At 43.9% G+C, this 18,425-nt stretch overlaps 1 protein-coding gene across 2 annotated transcripts in view; it reads left to right on the top strand.

The window, feature by feature from the left end:
* LOC147117859 (LYR motif-containing protein 4-like) overlaps positions 1-18,425 on the top strand; it is a 252,117-nt gene that overhangs the window by 207,714 nt on the left and 25,978 nt on the right. The window contains exon 3 of one of the 2 annotated variants that reach the window (XM_085989240.1): positions 13,264-13,357. The exons of the other annotated variant lie outside the window; for it this stretch is intronic. Within the exon in view, the coding sequence (XP_085845366.1) occupies positions 13,264-13,335 (72 nt within the window). The 3' untranslated portion in view covers positions 13,336-13,357. The remainder of the gene's footprint in view (positions 1-13,263; positions 13,358-18,425) is intronic. 2 annotated transcript variants of the gene reach the window in all.

Below are 18,425 nucleotides of genomic sequence, written 5' to 3'. Positions count from 1 at the left end.
ACATCACGTGGAGTGAATTGAATGGGCTGAAGACTGGCATCTGTGATGCTGGGGACCTCAGGAGGAGGCCGAGATGGATCATCCACTCGGCACTTCTGGCTGAAGATAGTTGCAAATGCTTCAGCCTCGTCTTTTGCACTCACGTGCTGGGCTCCACCATCATTGAGGATGGGGATATTTTTGGAGCCGCCTTCTCCTGTTAACTGTTTAATTGTCGTCCACCACCACTCACGACTGGATGTGGCAGGACTGCAGAGCTTTGATTTGATCCGATGGTTGTGAGATCGCTTAGCTCTGTCTATCGCATGTTGCTTCCGGTATTTTTGAGATGATCTTTTTCATCCTTATCAAAATTTATTTTGGGAGAGTGGCTTGGTAATTGGGGCTTTGAAAGTATGAATTTCACTGTGAAATTGTTTTAGCTACTTCTGCCAAAATGTTTCCCACTATGGATACTCCATTGCCTCGAATCCGTGCATGTGAACGCTTAACCTCTCATGACAACTTAAAATTTAAGACATTTGGGGTCTTCAGTACTTTGGTGCCAGATAAAAGCAGTCAAGAAAAAGAGAGAAAAATGGACAGGCGCAATAGTGATACATGCAAAGTTAAAGAAGAATTAAGCAGGAAAAGTAAGTGGTAGGATGTAGAATTTTTTTTATATTCATTCCTGGGATGTGGGCGTCACTGACAAAGCCAGCATTTATTGCCCATCCCTAATTGCCCCTTGAGAGGTGATGGTGAGCCGCCTTCTTGATCCGCTGCATTCCACTTGGTGAAGGTACTCCCAAATTGCTCCCCTAGAGTATAGGTCAGAATTTGTCATTTAAATATGTAGACTGATAGTTACATTTTTGCAAATTTTGACAGTTCAACTCCTAATATGTTCAAATAGAGAAGTTTTTACATGATGGAGCAGTGCTGTAGAAATAGCCCCTGGAGTTCCTTATGATAGCCACATTGGTCATAATATAAACAGGTTTAATGTTAGAGAAAATAATTCTGTTACACTACATATCACTCCATCAGAGAAAATAATTCTGTTACACTACATATCACTCCATCAGAGGGGGAAAACATGTGAGTGTGTCTTGATGAAGCTCCTGCGCATGTCTTCTGCCCTTTCAAACAGACAATATGCCTAGTGAGTCATGCAACACAATCGGAGAGATGAATGGGTATGTATTCCAACCAAAAAAAAAATGTACTTAGTTTTAAAAATCCTTGGTCGTTTCTGCAAAGCGAAGGTTGGCACTAAGGTACAGTAGATGTTGCCCTCTTGTGGATTAAGGTAAGCCTAGAGTAAATTTAAGGAATATTTGTGCTGATGCTGCTGATGTTTATGGTTTACGGATGGGAAAACCTGCAATTTGTCATGATCAAGTGTCTGTGCAATTTGTTCTATCTTTTGACACCTTTACTGAACAGTATGAAATGTGCTATTGACTTTATATTCTTGAGTAGCTTCATGGATCTTCAACCTGGTCACTCGAATAAAACCTTTATATTCTGCCACAACTTCAGTACCAGTACCAATAATATTGGAAATTTTGTAACTCAGTTTTTTCCCCTAACAAACACTTTTATTCCCTCAGCCAATTCAGGGGGAAATAAGTTTAATTATTTTAAGTGGATTTTGTTGTTTTCCTTTACTCCTCTTGCTTGAAGGTAGCGATTCATACTTGACCTCTGATCCCAAAGAGTGAGTTATTTGACCTCTGGAACATTCCTGTCAAGTCTAATCCTATCTTCACCTGGCATCTACAGTCACTTAATTCTGATAGTCAGTCATTGGGTATCAATTAGCAGAGAGGACTTGGGTTGATTTTTCTGCCTCGCCTGAGGATGCTAAGAGCAGTTGTGACAGGGCCAAGAGGGGGGGGAAAGGGAAATATACTCAGTGGGCTTGGGTCAAGAGCGGCAGCTAAAATGCACACACGAATGGACACAGAGGGAATTCAGGTTACATAATGCAGGGCACCGATTAGGAGTGACATGTCCTGGTCAGATGACGGAGGAGATGATATGAAACAGCCCAAGATCAATTTATAGAATTAAATTACACAGAATTACATATAAAATTGCAACACGGAAACAGGCAATTCAGCCCAACTAGTTGGTGTTTATCCTCCACACGAGCAGTAGTCCTTGTCCCCTGTGCCCATCCTGTTCACATATCCCTTTATCCCCTTTTCCTTCAACCGCCGACCAAACCTGGTCTCAATATTGACATGGCCTCTGCTTTAATCACTAATTCTGGTAATGCAGTTCACAACCTCACAAATCCTCGGTGTAAAAAAAACTTCTCCTGCTCGCTATCTTCATTCTAGATCGCTTCAATCACTGGGACTGCCTGTTTCTATCTACTCTGTCCCGGCCTTTCATGATTTTAAACACCTCCAGGTCTGTACTATTTCATGCCACAAAGGACCACCCAGGTCAGACGCCAAAGTGGAAGAAAAATAGAGAGCGACAGAATGAATTTGAGAGGAGCAGATAAGCAGAGTCAATTACAAGGCCTGCTTTTACCAGCTAAGGGTTTAAATGAATATAAAATACATTTTTTTCAATTATTTAAACATTAAAACACCTGTATAATAAGTTACGGATATTTTTAGCCCCTTTACATTTATTTTTCAAAAAACTAAATTTTTGTTTTAAATGTTGAATTAACTTGTATTTTAATTAATTTTAAATATGTAATTTTTTTAATTTATTTGATATGTAAATGTTTTTTATGTGATCCCCATTCATGCTTATGGGGATTCCCTATGTACAGAATCTCCATAAGCATGAATGGGGATTCTCCCTTCTTTCATTGGTTTGGCCGGCCCACGTGATCCCAGAAGCGCTTGCAAACCACCTGCACCCCGGGATACGTGGGCCTCTACACATGCCTACGCGTAGAGGCTCAGGAGCGCGAGTCTCCATGGATCCTGAGGCAAAAGGTAGGGGCGGATTTTATTTGCAGATCGGAGGCATTTCCATGCGGGAAGTCTCCGACCGCAAATTCAGGCCCATTATGTGATTCTGTGTCTAGAGTGAGCTATCTTGCACTGAAGATTCTTTGGTATGCTGTCCTAACCTTTTTAAATAGATGTTGCTAATACCTTTTTTCAAAGTCTTTTGTTGAAACCTAATATGAATAACTATTTCTGTCTTCATTGCAACAGTATGTGCACCGCATAAGATGCTAAATTGAACCTTGAGACAATTGGGCATGAGATAACTAGCAGTTATTGTACCTATACATCTTTTTAATTTTGCTGCATATTTGCAATTTTATATTCATGACTTTGCTCTAATGTATAAATAAATGCTTTTGGAGTCTCTCTGTTCTTTGTAGGCAGAGGGAAGAGGGAAAGAATTGTAGGGAGGTAACAACACTGTGATCATTCTGATTTGTATTTATTTTTATGCATTACTTACCTTATTAGCTTCAGTTCTTGTGAAAGAATACAGGTTTTAATGAATCTTACTGGCCTCTTTTGCCTGTGTAGTTATTGGTCTAATTGCAGTTTTGTCTTTTCAGATGTGAGAATCCTATTTAGCAAAATTGGCATTAAATTCACAATGTCACTCAAGGGTGGCTGCTGTGGGAAATTGAAAGTTCGCACTGGTATAATAAGCAGTGCTCAACTGAGTTGTCTTTTTTTCTTTTCAAGCTGGGGTCCTGTTCCCTAGCCTCAGACAGTACTTCATTGTAGCAGGAAGCTAGGAGGTGATTAAAAGCAGCTATGCAACTGTGCCTCACTCCTTATCTGTGGGCAAGCACTTACTTTGTGGCAAAGTGCACCAGCATTTAAATACACTGCACTACCAGGCTGCAACATGTACAGTGATATGGTTATTGTTGTCAGCAGCAAAACGTTGCTTCTTGGGTATGTTCAATATTTTCCCTCTGATTTTCTCCTGTTACCCTTCCCCTAATAATGGCAATTCATACCTGTAGTGTATGTAACCGTTCCACCTTTAAGAGAACTATTTTAAGGGTTGCACTACTTTATCTTGGCTGCTGTATACTGTAATACCGGTGGTGACCACACCGGTATATAAGTGCTGTGTAATGATTTATTGGGCAGTTCCGCCCTGACCTTCGACTAGTAAAGACCTGTTAAAGTTTACTCTTGTGGTCTGTGTAATAATTCTCATTATAACACACAGACTTAACAGTGGCGACGAGTACGATCTTACCCTGCGGCAGAGATACATCCAAGGCAGTTGATGGGCATTGAGAGGAGGCATCCGCCCTCATCATTCTGCTGAGAAAAGACTCGGGTCTGCAGAGCAAAGGAAGAATTCTGACACGAAGCCTTCCATCAGCAACAGGCAGTGATCATCCCTTCTATCACGGTGGTGGGTAAGCCGATCAGCGACGAGCAGCAAGTCGGCCACGTTGACTGTGAAGTAGGGGAGGGAAAAACGGAGGATATAAGGGCGGAGAACTCGACCACGGCCGGGGAAAAGAGCCGGACAGAAGTCGGGGCCAGAGGCGCTGAGATTGGGGCAGCGTAAGGCACGGGAGCCGCGGTGAATGCAAATGCAGCCGGTGTAAAAGACCGGGCTGCAAGCGGGCTGGGAGACGCAACAGCGTCGAGAGAGAGCTCGACCGCGACCGGTGAGAAAGGCCGGGCAGCTACCGAGGCCGTGAGGCGCAGCGACCGGGACAGCGTAAGGCGCAGGGGAAAATAAAATTTTAAAAAACCGCGGAGAACTCAGCCGCAGCCGGGGGAAAGGACCGGACTGCAAGAGGGGCTGGGAGGCACGATTTTGAAAACCGCTGGGGAGGGCGAACGCAGCAATCGCCATTACAGCCAGCGGGGGAGAAAGGCAAACGCGGGAAGCCGCCATTTTCGTAGGCGGGGGAAGAAGACAAGCGCGGGAAACCGCCATTTTGAAAAAAAAATAAAAGAAAAATTTCTTTTTGTTTCTCAAGAAGATTGTGAGGATGCCTAAGCGTGGTAACATCAACGATTTCGATTCCGATGTTGAAGATTGGGCCACGTATGTAAAACGCATAGAGATATGTTGTAAGGCAAATAAAATAGCAGATGAAGATAAAGCACTAACCTTACTAAATTCAATGGGTGTGAAGACATACGGGCTATTGAAGCATCTTCTATCACCAGCTAAACCGGCGGATCAGACCTTTGCTAAAATTGTTGCTGCCCTGAAAAATCATTTGAACCCCACACCGCTGATGTTAGCGGAACGATTTAAATTTTATGCGAGAACGCAACTGAAAGAGGAAAGCAACGCGGAGTATTTAATTGAACTGCGTAAGCTAGTGAAACACTGTCAGTTTGGGGAAAGCCTGACAGAGGCACTGAGCGACAAATTCGTGTGTGGATTGTCGAAAGAAGGAACACAAAAGCGGCTGCTTGAAGAGAATGATCTTACACTTGATAAGGCTGTCACTATTACAGCATCGCACGAAGCCGCAGCGAGAGGCACGGCGGAAATGCAGCTGAAGGCAGCGGTACTCAGCGTAGATCAAATGGCTTTGGGTACAATGAAATGTTATCGTTGTGGAAAGACAACACACGATCAGAACCAATGCTGGTTTAAAAACCAGGAATGTAGAAAATGTGGCAAGCTTGGTCACATAGCTAAAGTATGCCGGTCAGGAAAGAAGACCAGCAACAAAAAGTCACCGCAGGAAAAGTGCAGAAAGGTACATAAGGTGGCTGAGAAGAATTCAGATTCAGACTCCAACAGCAAGGAACTGGGTAGTCTGAGAATTCACAATGTGAGTAAGGAAGCTGACCGACAAACTATCTGGGTCACACTGCAGATAGCAGGAGTCCAAGTGAAGATGGAATTGGACACCGGATTGGCGTTGACGGTCATGAATAAGCAAGATTACAAAAGGTTATTCAAACATATTCCCCTACGGGATACGAAGATAGTATTGCAGACATACACGGGGCAAAGAGTATACCCCATCGGAAAGATAAAAGTCAAGGTGGTACACAAGGGCAAAGAACACCAAGGAATGGACTTATATGTACTACCTGAGGGAGGTCCACCACTTCTGGGACGGGAGTGGATCAGGAAAATAAATATGGACTGGCACTCCCTAAACGCAATAACGGTAGATTCCGGAAAAAAAGATGTCAAACCTGAACGATTGTCCAGAATATTGGATGAGGCTAAAGAGGTGTTCCAACAGGGACTGGGAACACTGAGAGGAATTAAGGCAAAAATCAAGATTGCAGAACATGCAAACCCAAAATTTTTCAAAGCCAGACCGGTACCTTATGCGATACGACCTGCTGTGGAAGCTGAGCTGGAAGGGCTAGAACATTCAGGAGTACTGTCTAAGGTAGACTGGAGTGAGTGGGCCACGCCCATTGTTCCCGTCATGAAGCGTTCATCGAGTAACAAGCCGGGGGAACCGGGGAAGGTCCGCATCTGTGGAGACTTCAAGATCACAGTTAATCCGGTGCTTCATATGGTGCAATATCCGCTTCCGCGGATTGAGGATATCTTTGCTTCATTGTCTGGCGGGAAACGCTTCACCAAGATAGACCTGGCGCAAGCGTACTTACAGATGGAAGTTGAGGAAGAGTCGCGCCAGTATCTCACAATCAACACGCACAGAGGCTTGTATCGATATAATAGACTGGTTTTTGGAGTGGCTTCGGCTCCAGCAATTTGGCAGAGGGCCATGGAGCAGGTATTACAGGGAATTCCAAGCACTCAATGTTACTTGGACGATATCCTGATTACAGGAGATGACGATGAGGAACACCTTGCAAATTTGAAACTGGTGCTCACCAGGTTGAAGGAATATGGCCTTCGAGTTAATCGCCAGAAATGTGAGTTCTTTCAGAAACGGATCTCGTACTGTGGTCATGTCATTGACCAGGAGGGGCTGCACAAGTCACCTGACAAGATCGAAGCTGTTGTGAAGGCTCCCGCTCCGGAAAATGTATCCCAGTTGAGGTCGTTCCTAGGGTTGATTAACTATTACCATAAGTTTCTGCCAAATCTATCCACGGTGCTGCACCCGCTGAATGCTCTTTTGCAGAAAGAAGTACCGTGGAAGTGGAGCGAGGACTGTAAGAAGGCCTTTCGCAAAAGCAAGGCATTGATCACCTCAGAGGAAGTGTTGGCTCACTTCAACCCAACGCTACCTATTCGTTTAGCTTGTGATGCTTCTCCTTATGGTATTGGAGCAGTACTCTCACACAAGTTGCCAAATGGCTCGGAAAGACCAGTCGCATTTGCATCCAGATCATTGACCTCCGCTGAGCGCAACTATGCTCAGATAGATAGGGAGGCTCTCAGCCTGGTGTGGGGAGTAAAGAAGTTTAATCATTACCTGCAGGGCCAGAAGTTTACACTGCTGACAGACCACCAGCCGTTGGTATCCATATTCAACCCTAAAAAGGGCGTTTCCATTATGACAGCGCAAAGGCTACAGAGGTGGTCCCTTTTCCTAGGGGCACACCAATATGACATAGAATACAAAGGATCAAAACAGCATGGGAATGCTGACGGTTTATCGCGCCTACCGTTGCCAACAGTAGAAGAGGCGCCTACAGTGGACCCAGTGGAGATGTTCCACTCAACCATAGTGGCATGTCTACCAGTAACAAATTCTACGATCGAAAAGGAAACAAGAAATGACCCGACTCTCTCACGAGTCTACGATTTAACGGTGAAGGGATGGCCAGCACATGGCGAACCACTGTTGCCAGCATTCTCGCAAAGAAGAGAACAGCTGTCAGTGTGCCGAGGAACTTTGATGTGTGGATCCAGAGTGGTGATTCCACCCAAACTCCAGCATAAAGTGCTAAAGGAGCTTCACGAGGGGCATCTGGGTGGAGTGAAAATGAAGAACCTAGCCAGAGCGTTTGTGTGGTGGCCAGGTATCGATGGAGACATCGAAGAAATGACCAAGAGCTGTCTAGGATGCCAGAAGGTCCAAAACGCCCCACCACAAGCCCCTCTACATCCATGGGAGTGGCCCTCATCTCCATGGCAAAGGGTACATATCGACTTTGCTGGTCCATTTATGGACTCAATGTTCTTAATCGCGGTGGATGCACACTCCAAGTGGCCGGAGGTAATAAAGATGTCCTCCACCACCACGGAAAAAACCATCACAGTATTAAGGACCATATTTGCCAGGAATGGGCTGCCGGAACAGATCTGTTCTGATAATGGACCGCAATTTGTGTCCGAAGAATTCAGGAAGTTCTTAAAAAACAATGGGGTTAAGCACTACACGTCCGCCCCATACCATCCCGCCACCAATGGATTAGCTGAAAGGTTTGTCCAGACCTTCAAGAAGGCCATAAAGGCCATGGGTAATGAAGACATAAATCTACAACATAAGGTAGATAACTTCTTGTTGGCGTACAGGAATGCAACACATGTGGTTACAAACCAAACTCCCGCCATGATGTTTTTCAATAGAAGACTAAGATGTCGGCTGGATTTGATCAAGCCAAACATCAGAAGGGACGTAGAGAACCGGCAATTTCAAGGCATGAATGAAAGGCCAACTAGAACCTTCCAGATAGGTCAACAAGTTTTGGCCCGGGACTACCGTACCGAGAAATGGCAGCCTGGAACTATTTGCACACGACTAGGACCGCTGATGTATACCGTGGACATTGGTGAAAGCATAATAAGGCGCCATGTTGACCAGATCATAGGGTCATCCGAAAAGGGACAACCTACTCCACAACTCTATACGCCTAATGATGAAGCAGAGATACCCATAGTATCTACCTCCGATCCGGTGATACTGGAATCAGATGAACCCGACACTGGCATTCAAGCCGAATCGACCTTGCCAAGAGAACCTACTGCACCACCAAAAACTACTACACCACCGAGGCGTTATCCGGACCGAGTCAGGAAGCCTCCAGAGAGACTGAATCTGTGAACTGTTTTTACATGAAGTTGTGTATATATGTTATGATGTTATGTCTAATGGGGAATATATATATTGTTAAGCTAAAAAGGGAGGATTGTAGTGTATGTAACCGTTCCACCTTTAAGAGAACTATTTTAAGGGTTGCACTACTTTATCTTGGCTGCTGTATACTGTAATACCGGTGGTGACCACACTGGTATATAAGTGCTGTGTAATGATTTATTGGGCAGTTCCGCCCTGACCTTCGACTAGTAAAGACCTGTTAAAGTTTACTCTTGTGGTCTGTGTAATAATTCTCATTATAACACACAGACTTAACAATACCTGGATCCACAGATAGATCAGAGGCATCCAAGCTTTTGTCTTTTTGGACCACACAGGTGTGAACCTTGGGGGGCCATGCACAAAGTTTAAATCCAGATTCCCACTCATTTGCATTAAACCAGTTGCTGATATTAACAGATCTTGGTATTTTGATTAGGATTTATCCAATGAGGCAATGGCACTAAACAGCCCTTAACAAACCTTCAGGTCCACAAGATTCAATAAGGGCAAGCCAGTCAGTAAGATACATCAGTGCAAATATGACTGAGTGGGGCTGGGCTTTGAGGGATAGATGGCATGGCTCAGGGATCAGTAGTTGTAGGTTGGATATCCTTGGCATAGACTGTCTAATGTCTTGTCTCAGCACATATTCTCCATGGGTAGTGAGTATCAGTGGAGTATCCGATCATGAGTGTCTCGAGAACTGAGCCATTCCTGTCATTATCTGACGTTCGCATACGTGAACTTTCAGCAGTGTTTGCCTGATAGTCAGAAATGACAACGCCTTGGGGGCCCCTGATAGCTCAGCTGATTAAGGCATTAGCACAGCTGAATCATACAGACCAGGGATGTTTTGGGTTCAGTCATCAATCTGTGCCAAGTAACTGATCTCAGCCAGGTCGGCAGGAGGAACGCTGCAATTGATCTCAGCACCCCCGAGTTAGGAAGGAGAAAATCAGACAGGGTTCCCATTCCTGTTTTTGTTGTAGCCTCACTGCTGCCCTGGCTGGCATCAGCACACTGAGCACAGACCAGAGATTGAAAATGGGACTACCCAGGTCTGTACCATTTAATGCCACAAATTACCACCCAGGTCTGTACATTCCAGTGCCACATCACATGGTGCATTGAGTTATCGGTAGTGAGGGAGGCATGTTAGCTTTGTAATTAATGTACATTTTTATCCTTCTGGATGTTGAAACAATGCTGTGCATGTTCACTAACTGGTATGGATAGAGAATAAACTTTAACCATAATATATTTCTTTAATAGACAGTGCACCTTTTGTACAGTGTCCAATCCATTATTTAATATTTGTACACATTTAATGAGTTAAGAAAAGACTTGAGGGGCTGTAAGCAATTGGCTATGATTACAGTGTGTTAAATACATGCCACAATAAATGCATATAAACTGGTATGACTGGGGGGGCAGGGGGATATTTAAAGATCAGAGAACAGGCAGTGTAGAACTGAACTGCATAGTGAACATGTTGAAAATAAATTCAATTTAAGGAGATATCTTCTCTTCTTGGGCAGTCCCTCGGAACCGAGGATGACTTGCTTCCACACTAAAAATTAGTTCTCAGGTGACAGATGAGTCCAATGCAGGACCTACAGCCTCTGTCACAGGTGGGGCAGACGGTGGTTGAAGGGGTGGGTGAGTGGGGTGCTTGGGTTGACGTGCGCGCCATCCGCTGTTTGCGCTTGGCTTCCGCTTGCTCCCGGCGAAGAAACTCGAGGTGTTCGGCGCCTTCCCAGATGCTTCTCCTCCACTTTGTGCGGTCTTGGGCCAGGGATTCCCAGGTGTCGGTGGGGATGTTTTACTTTTTCAAGGAGGCTTTGAGGGTGTCCTTGAAGCGTTTCCTCTGCCCAACTGGGGCTCTATTGCTGTGTTGGAGCTCCAAGTAGAGCGCTTGTTTTGGGAGTCTCATATCGAGCATACGGATGATGTGGCCCGTCCATCGGAGCTGATCGAGTATGGTCAAAGCTTCGATGCTGGGGATGTTAGCCTGAGCGAGAACACTGACGTTGGTGTGCCTATCCTGCCAATGGATTTGCAGGATCTTGCAGAGGAGTGGTACCTCTCCAGTGCTTTGAGGTGCCTGCTGTACATGGTCCATGTCTCTGAAGCATACAGGAGGGCGGGTATCACTGCTGCTCTGTCGACCATGAGCTTGGTGCTGTGTTTGAGGTCCTGGTCTTCAAACACTCTCTTCCTCAGGCGATATCAGCAGGAATGGGACAACTGCATTGAACAGTGGAGGTAAGTGTTTTAAAATACGGTAGACAAATGCAAGGGGTATTAAGAATAAACTAAGTGATCTGGAGCTCTATGCTGGTGACAAATCTGATATGGGTATTGCAGTGTCATGGTTAAATAAGGACACAGTGAAGGATATATTTCAAAGAATATAGATTGAGAAAGCAGTCAGCTTGATTGGCACCCCATCCACTGGTTTAATCATCGACTCCCTCCACAATCGGCGTACTGTGGCTGTAGTGCGTACTATCTACAGGATGCACTGCAGCAACTCACCAAGGCTTCTACGGCAGCACCTTCCAAACCCACGATCTTCACCACCTAGAAGGACAAGGGCAGCAGATGCATGGGATCACCTCCAAAATCTTGCTGCTCTTGTCCTTCTTGGTGGTAGAGGTTGAGGGACTGAGAAGTGCTGTTGAAGTAAGCTTGGTGAGAGTATCTACTGTAGCCACAGTGCACCAATGATGGTGGGGATGCATATTGAGTCCAATGGTAGGAGTGCCAACTCGCTTCTTACCTGGTTTATCAATTTCATTCCTCCCTAAAAAAAAAAAATGTGTCTCATCTGCATAGAAAACTAAGCTCTGAGAAGAGTTGAAAGTCACAATCTAATAGCTGCAGACCAGCATCTCTACTGCCAATCATGTTGCAGCTCATTGATACCATAACAAATGAGTATCTGTTGCAACAACTGAATTACAACTTGGTATTTCATCAAATTGCTTTCAGAGCAAATTGTTGCATTGTGATACATTATGGTATGCTAGAGAGATTGCAGAGTAAGTGGACCTTGACATTTCTAGAACTATTGATGCGTAATTTGTGGTGCATTGTTAATTTGGATATGTGAGGTCATTTCCTCAGAGAATCCAAACAAAGGGTTGCAATAAATGGATCTGGTTGATTATTGTTTGTCTATATTTTTGTTTGAATCTTTGTGCTTGACAAGGATGTCCGTTTTGGAAAAGGTGATGCTTTAATTTTGGTTACTCGGTGTCAATATCGAGTTCTCCCATGTCAGATGTAACATAACCAGCTACGGATAAAGCTTACTTCATTCTGTGACAGTAGCTTGGCTTAATCCCAAACTCAGATAGGCATAGTTCACTGCACCTATGTGAATTTTAAAATCCTACAACATCAGTCATAAATAACTGTCGGAATTAAATTACTCAATAGTGCTGAATTTGTACTAGTGGACACTAGAAGCTAGCCTGAAACCGCAAAAACTTGTTTCATACCGCTTTCTTAGAGCCAGCAGACAGCGAAGACTTTCAATCCATCAATCTAGGCTGGGTACACAAAGCCAGAAGTGAAAACCAATATGCTGATCCACTGCACCACCCAGTTCCTGCGCATTCATCATCTCATTTCAATACTTATGCAGAGGACTCTCGGAGAAACATGCATGATCCAACTTTGTTTTTATTCTTTGTCAGTGACCAGGTGGGTGTCATTAAAAGTGACAGTTTATGCTGATGACATAGTCCTCTTCAGAGGGACTTGGAGAGCACATTGAAGGCAGAAGCAATGAAGCAGATGAGCAGGTCAAGTGCAGCAGCTGTGCCAAGGCAGCTGGAGCCCTAGAGAAGTGGAATCTGAGAGGGTTGTTGGACACGGAGCTGGGGAATGAGTACGAGAAGACCTGCAAAATGTGTTTGAAAGAAGGGATGGGGCAAGAGGAGAGAGGAAGAGGGAGGAGATTCAAAAGCTTTTGTCTAGCTGGGGGGGAGGTGGGGTGGAGGATAGACGGGCTTTGCCCCAAGCTAAGAGTATGAAGCAGTGTAGACTGCTGTTGTGGAAGAGCCATGGTGAGCATAGCACAGGCTGTCTAGAATAGAGCAGAGGGAAACTGTGGGTCCATCCAGGTGTAACTTGGTCTCGGGATGGTGGTAGGGAAGCAGATCAGAGGCGGAGTAATGGCAACTGAATTTTCCAAATCAAAATCCCATTGCATTCTTTTTGGCACACATATTTGGCCTACTCTAAAACAGATTTATGTTTATAACAAATCTATTTTCCTTGCTTCTCGTTCTGTGGTCTCCACAAACCACACATAGCTTCTATGGGTGAGCGGGCATAGAGATGATCTTCTCCCAGACCATCAACAATGCTGTGCAACTGACTGCTAGAAGATGCAGAAGAACAACTAAGGTGGGCATTTTTCCACAGAATGGTCTTCTCGTGCCACTTTACTGCCTGTCTGTGCAGTCCTGTTCTCGAAAGCCAGACTGCTTTTTTTTAGGTGCATCAGATTCTGCTTTAATCCTAACTGTTCACAATCAGGAAGAGATTGAAACTTTCCCAATACAATGGGTGCAAGGTGTTTCTCACTTATAGAGAAAAGCAACTGAATTACTTAATTGGCCCGTACTTTCCGATCCCTACGGGTGTGTACGAGCTGTGTACACACCCTTAGGGTCCTCAAGTGCTGGTTTCAGGCATGCGAAGCACATGCGCTGAAAACTGGCACTTCCGATCTGTCAAGAATCCTCTTGACAGATCGGACGCCTGCCCTGGAGAAGGGCCTCTGCGGGTGGAGAGTTCCGCTTTCTGCAGAACCTCTGCCCGCTGAAATCCCTTAAAAAATCTTACGCCTGGTAAAAGCAAGCATAAGGCTTGCATTTATCAGCATAAGAGTTTAAAAATGTAAAAAAATAAAAAAAATTCACTCATTTTTAATTTTAAAATACTTTAAAAAAAAGTTAAGTTTATTTTTAGTCCTGTAAAAAAACTTGAATTTTTTTTTCAATTTAAAAAAAAAAAATTTTAATTAAACTTTTGTTTAAAATATTTAATTTAATGTAATTTTAACTCATTTTAAAAATGTGATTAAAAAAAAATTATTTAATGTTTTGATGTGTTTTTTCAGTGATCCCCATTCATACTTTTGACAGGTCTAAGCTGTCAAAACTATGAAGGGAGATTCCTTTCTTTCATTGGCTCACCTCATCCACGTGATCCCAGGGACGCTTGTGAACCACATGCGCCCCTGGGATACGTGGTCCTGCGCATTTCGACTGTGGAGAGGCCCAGGAGCGGAAGTGTCTGGACCTTGGGAGCCCTCAGGTAAGTCCGTAGATTTTTTTCCGATAGGAGGCATCTGCACGCAGGAAGCCTCCTATCGGAAATTACGGGCCATTGTCAATAGAAAATCTGTAATAATAGGTCTGTTTGTGTACAATGCTGTCAACCTTGTGATCAAAAACCTGAACAAGTTGATGTTCCATTCTATTTTTTTTTGACAAGGAAGCATGTATATTATCCATTTACATAGAGAAGTGGGTGAAAGTTGGGAATGTATTGGAAGTCTGTGATATGCTATAGTTTGGACTCCAGCATGGTCATTACCCGTTTAACATGTGAGGTAGGTTAGAATTACTTCACCTTCCAGTGTTCCCTAACCCATACTCACAGCAAGTACAATAGGGAGAAGCAGTTTTTAATATGGGCACACAAAGACAAGGAAAAAAAATTAAGCACTAAAGGTGTACTTTAACACCAGCTGGGTGTCTCGGGCATGCTGGCATTTACTAATAATCAGCCTGGGTTTATGTGCGGTAACATTGTCATGCTGTGACTTGCTATTACGAATATCCTACATCACAAGAGTGGTTAAAAACTGGGATTGTGCCTATAATTCCCTCACAACAAATTCCAAATCTTGTCTGGGTCATTACGTAGTAAGGTAAGTGATTTGACACTGCAAAAATTAACATAAAACAGTGCAGTTGAGGGGCAAATGACAAAAATCACAGGCAGTTACAAGAGGCTGGTCAGTCTCAATTTCTCTCCTGATGGGCACTTACATTTTAATCTGCAGCCTGTACCAATGTTGTGCCTTTCTTTGTCCCCATAAGACTGAACAAAGTTTACAGCTGGGTACTGTAATGTCTGCCCTTACAGTCAGCAAATGCTCAGCTCCACTCTGATCACTGGCACGCTGTTAACATTGGTGTGCAAATGAACATGCCAGTGAACGGAACAGAGCTGTGTGTGCACAGACTGCAAGACCAACTGGTGCAATAACCAGCTGAAATTCTCCTTCAATACTAGGTACATGAAAGAGGCAGAATAGGGGAACTTTAACTTAGGCTGTTGATTACAATTGAACTGCCACTGAGGGGAGAAACTAATGATGTTGTAGTGGAAGGTGAAAATCGTGGGACGTTGCACCGTGACATATGAATTACCCAGTCATCAGTAAAGGAGAGCAGGCTGTTTCCATAGGGGGAAAGAGGAGGAGTATTGGCCAGTGGTCCAGCTGCATGCATGTGAAGTTACAGCAATATAATATAAATAAGTCACAGATCTAAAGAACTTCATATAAAAACTTACTGTCAGCTGCTGCTTAATTTTTTCTTTGCTAACACTGCATACTTTTCTGTCTGTATATTTTATACAATTGGATTCTGAAAGTGGATACATATCTCAAAATCGCACCCTCTTAATTTAAAATGTACAGTGTCCCTAATACTGAAAGGATGACCGTGACAATTATGTTGTGTTTGTGGTTTTGCATAAGATTCATTTTTTAAATATAAGGGGAATAGTCCTCTTGCTTAATTTCAACAGCCACGTTCTTACAATAAACTACTGTGGAATGGAAGCTGGTTATTGGTCAGCTGTCACACATGTGGTTCTGCAGAGCTATCACCAGGAGATGTCTGTGTGTTGTACGTGCATTTACCATGGCAACTTATCGTACACGTTTTTGGTTCTGACGCAATACTGGAGGTCAACTACAGAGTCTTTTGTTGCCACTGCGCAGTAGCCTGAAGATGGTGCTGAAACTATCCTTTGGTAACTTTTATTTTGTGTCTTTACAAAAGCATTCCAAAATGTGTGAAGTAATCTGTAATGAATGGTTTAATCACTGAAAATTGCATACCAACTGTCCTTTGTGAGGAATTAGGATGGTTCAGCCTGACAATATCACTGAAGGCACCCACAATATAGATTTTTTTTGAAGGTACAATGTACAGTACAAGATAGTATATAGTAGGCAGCTATAACCTGAAAATATAAGACATCACATATACAAACTGTATAAAATTTACTTTTAACTGCTAGGTGTGACCCAAGTAGCTTATAAGTGAGCGGGTTTGGATAACATAGAAACATAGAAGATAGGAGCAGGAGTAGGCCATTCGGCCCCTCGAGTCTGCTCCGCCATTCAATGCGATCATGGCTGATCATCCAAATTCAGTACCCAGTCCCTGCTTTCTCGCCATACCCCTTGATCCCTTTAGCCTTAAGAAATATATCCAACTCCTTCTTGAATATATTTAATGAATTGGCCTCTACTGCCTTCTGTGGTAGAGAATTCCACAGGTTCACCACTCTCTGGGTGAAGAAATTCCTCTTCATTTCTGTCCTAAATGGCTTACCCCTTATCCTTAGACTGTGACCCCTGGTTCTGAACTCCCCGACCATCGGGAACATCCTTCCTGCATCTAGTCTGTCCAGCCCTGTCAGAATTTTATAAGTTTCAATGAGATCCCCTCTCATTCTTCTAAACTCCAGCGAGTATAAGCCCAATCGACCCAATCTCTCCTCATATGTCATGCCTGCCATCCCAGGTATCAGCCTGGTGAATCTTCGCTGAACTCCTTCCATGGCAAGAACATCCTTCCTCAGATAAGGCGACCAAAACTGCACACAATACTCAAGATGTGGTCTCACCAAGGCCCTGTACAACTCCAGCAAGACATCCTTGTTCCTGTACTCGAACCCTCTCGCTACGAAGGCCAACATACCATTTGCCTTCTTAACCACCTGCTGCACCTGCATGCTTACCTTCAGCGACTGGTGCACAAGGACATCCAGGTCTCGTTGCACTTCCCCTTCTCCCAATCTATTGCCATTCAGATAATAATCTGCCTTCCTGTTTTTGCCACCAAAGTGGATAACCTCACATTTAACATTGAAGAGGCAATCTCAATGTTTCTAAGGCTTCATAAGTCCCCTCACTTACATGCAGGGTATAGTAATGTAAGTGAGAGGCTTCTGTGGCACTAAGGAGTTACTGAGCTTGCTTTTACATGCTTTATTCAAGGGAGGAGGGCCATATCTGGAGGAATTTTGCATGGTTAAAATAGATCAGGTATGTAATCTGCTCTGGAAAATTTTCCACAACATTTGAATGAGGCAGTGTGCGTAGTCAATCATATCATTCATCAAAGATTTGAGAAGCACAGCCGCATGATATACAAGCAGAGTCTAAACAGCTGGACTGTTCTAGAATCTAGGAGAGTTTTCCTGGGCAACCTAGGAGACAGTGTAGTGGATCGAGGACAATTCCATGTGGTTCATGACTTTGACCCACTGAGATTCAGTATCCTTATGCTTTGAGTAAGGACCAGAATATATGGAGGAAGTCCGTGGTGGCTCCGCAACTCCTATAGCAAGTCACAGGAGCAAGATGTCCCAATATATAGGCATGTTGGGGTTTAGTAAATGCAGCATATGATTTCTGTATGGTCATGGCATAAGTAATCTATTGTGGCCATCACAAACAGATTCCCAATGTTTGAAGGGCTGATTAGAAATTACTATAGGAAGATTAGCTTCATGATAAGTAGCTAGAGTTGCTGGAGTAATGCCTTAAGGGCTCAGCCTTTAGAAGTGAGTGGAAAAGATGGTGGGCATCCCATATATTTCTCCAGTGAGCAATATGCTGCGATTGGGAGTTAATTTTTACGGCTGGGCATTCTGTTCCATATATGGCGACGGAAAGGACACGTTTTGCTTTATAAAAATTCTATTTACCTGTTGAAAACTTCTATTTAGCTGTGAGCACAAGTGCAAATGTTAGCAAATAGTCCAAACTGTAATAGAAACACCTCCTACCAGCTTACAAAGCTATTTCATGTGTTGATAAGCATAATATCCAGGTTCAGGCACAGGGACGAATTGATAGTCAGCTGCACTATTAAAATAGAGACATATATTCTGCCAGGTCTGTTCAGTGAAATCTCAAAGACTTTTGAATAAAGCGGAGGTGGGGGGTTCGAGGATGGCAGCGGTAGGTGGTACTCCATGGTGACCCATTGGTGTTCTATGACAACATTTTGAGTCTACTATGGATCTGAGCAGGCAATTTGAAAATAGGCAGTTATTATCCCTGCTCTTACCACCCACCCTCCTTCCGCGCGCCCCCCCCCCCGCCCCCCCAATGCCCTGAAAACTGGAGGCATTAGAGTATTGAGTGGTTACTGCT

Source organism: Somniosus microcephalus, chromosome 5, assembly GCF_052327205.1.
Source record: "Somniosus microcephalus isolate GS21.2 chromosome 5, FLI_Smic_1.0, whole genome shotgun sequence".
In the NCBI taxonomy this organism is placed as follows: domain Eukaryota; kingdom Metazoa; phylum Chordata; class Chondrichthyes; order Squaliformes; family Somniosidae; genus Somniosus; species Somniosus microcephalus.
Note: the sequence above shows the minus strand (reverse complement) of the source record. Positions and strands in the feature narration are given on the sequence as shown.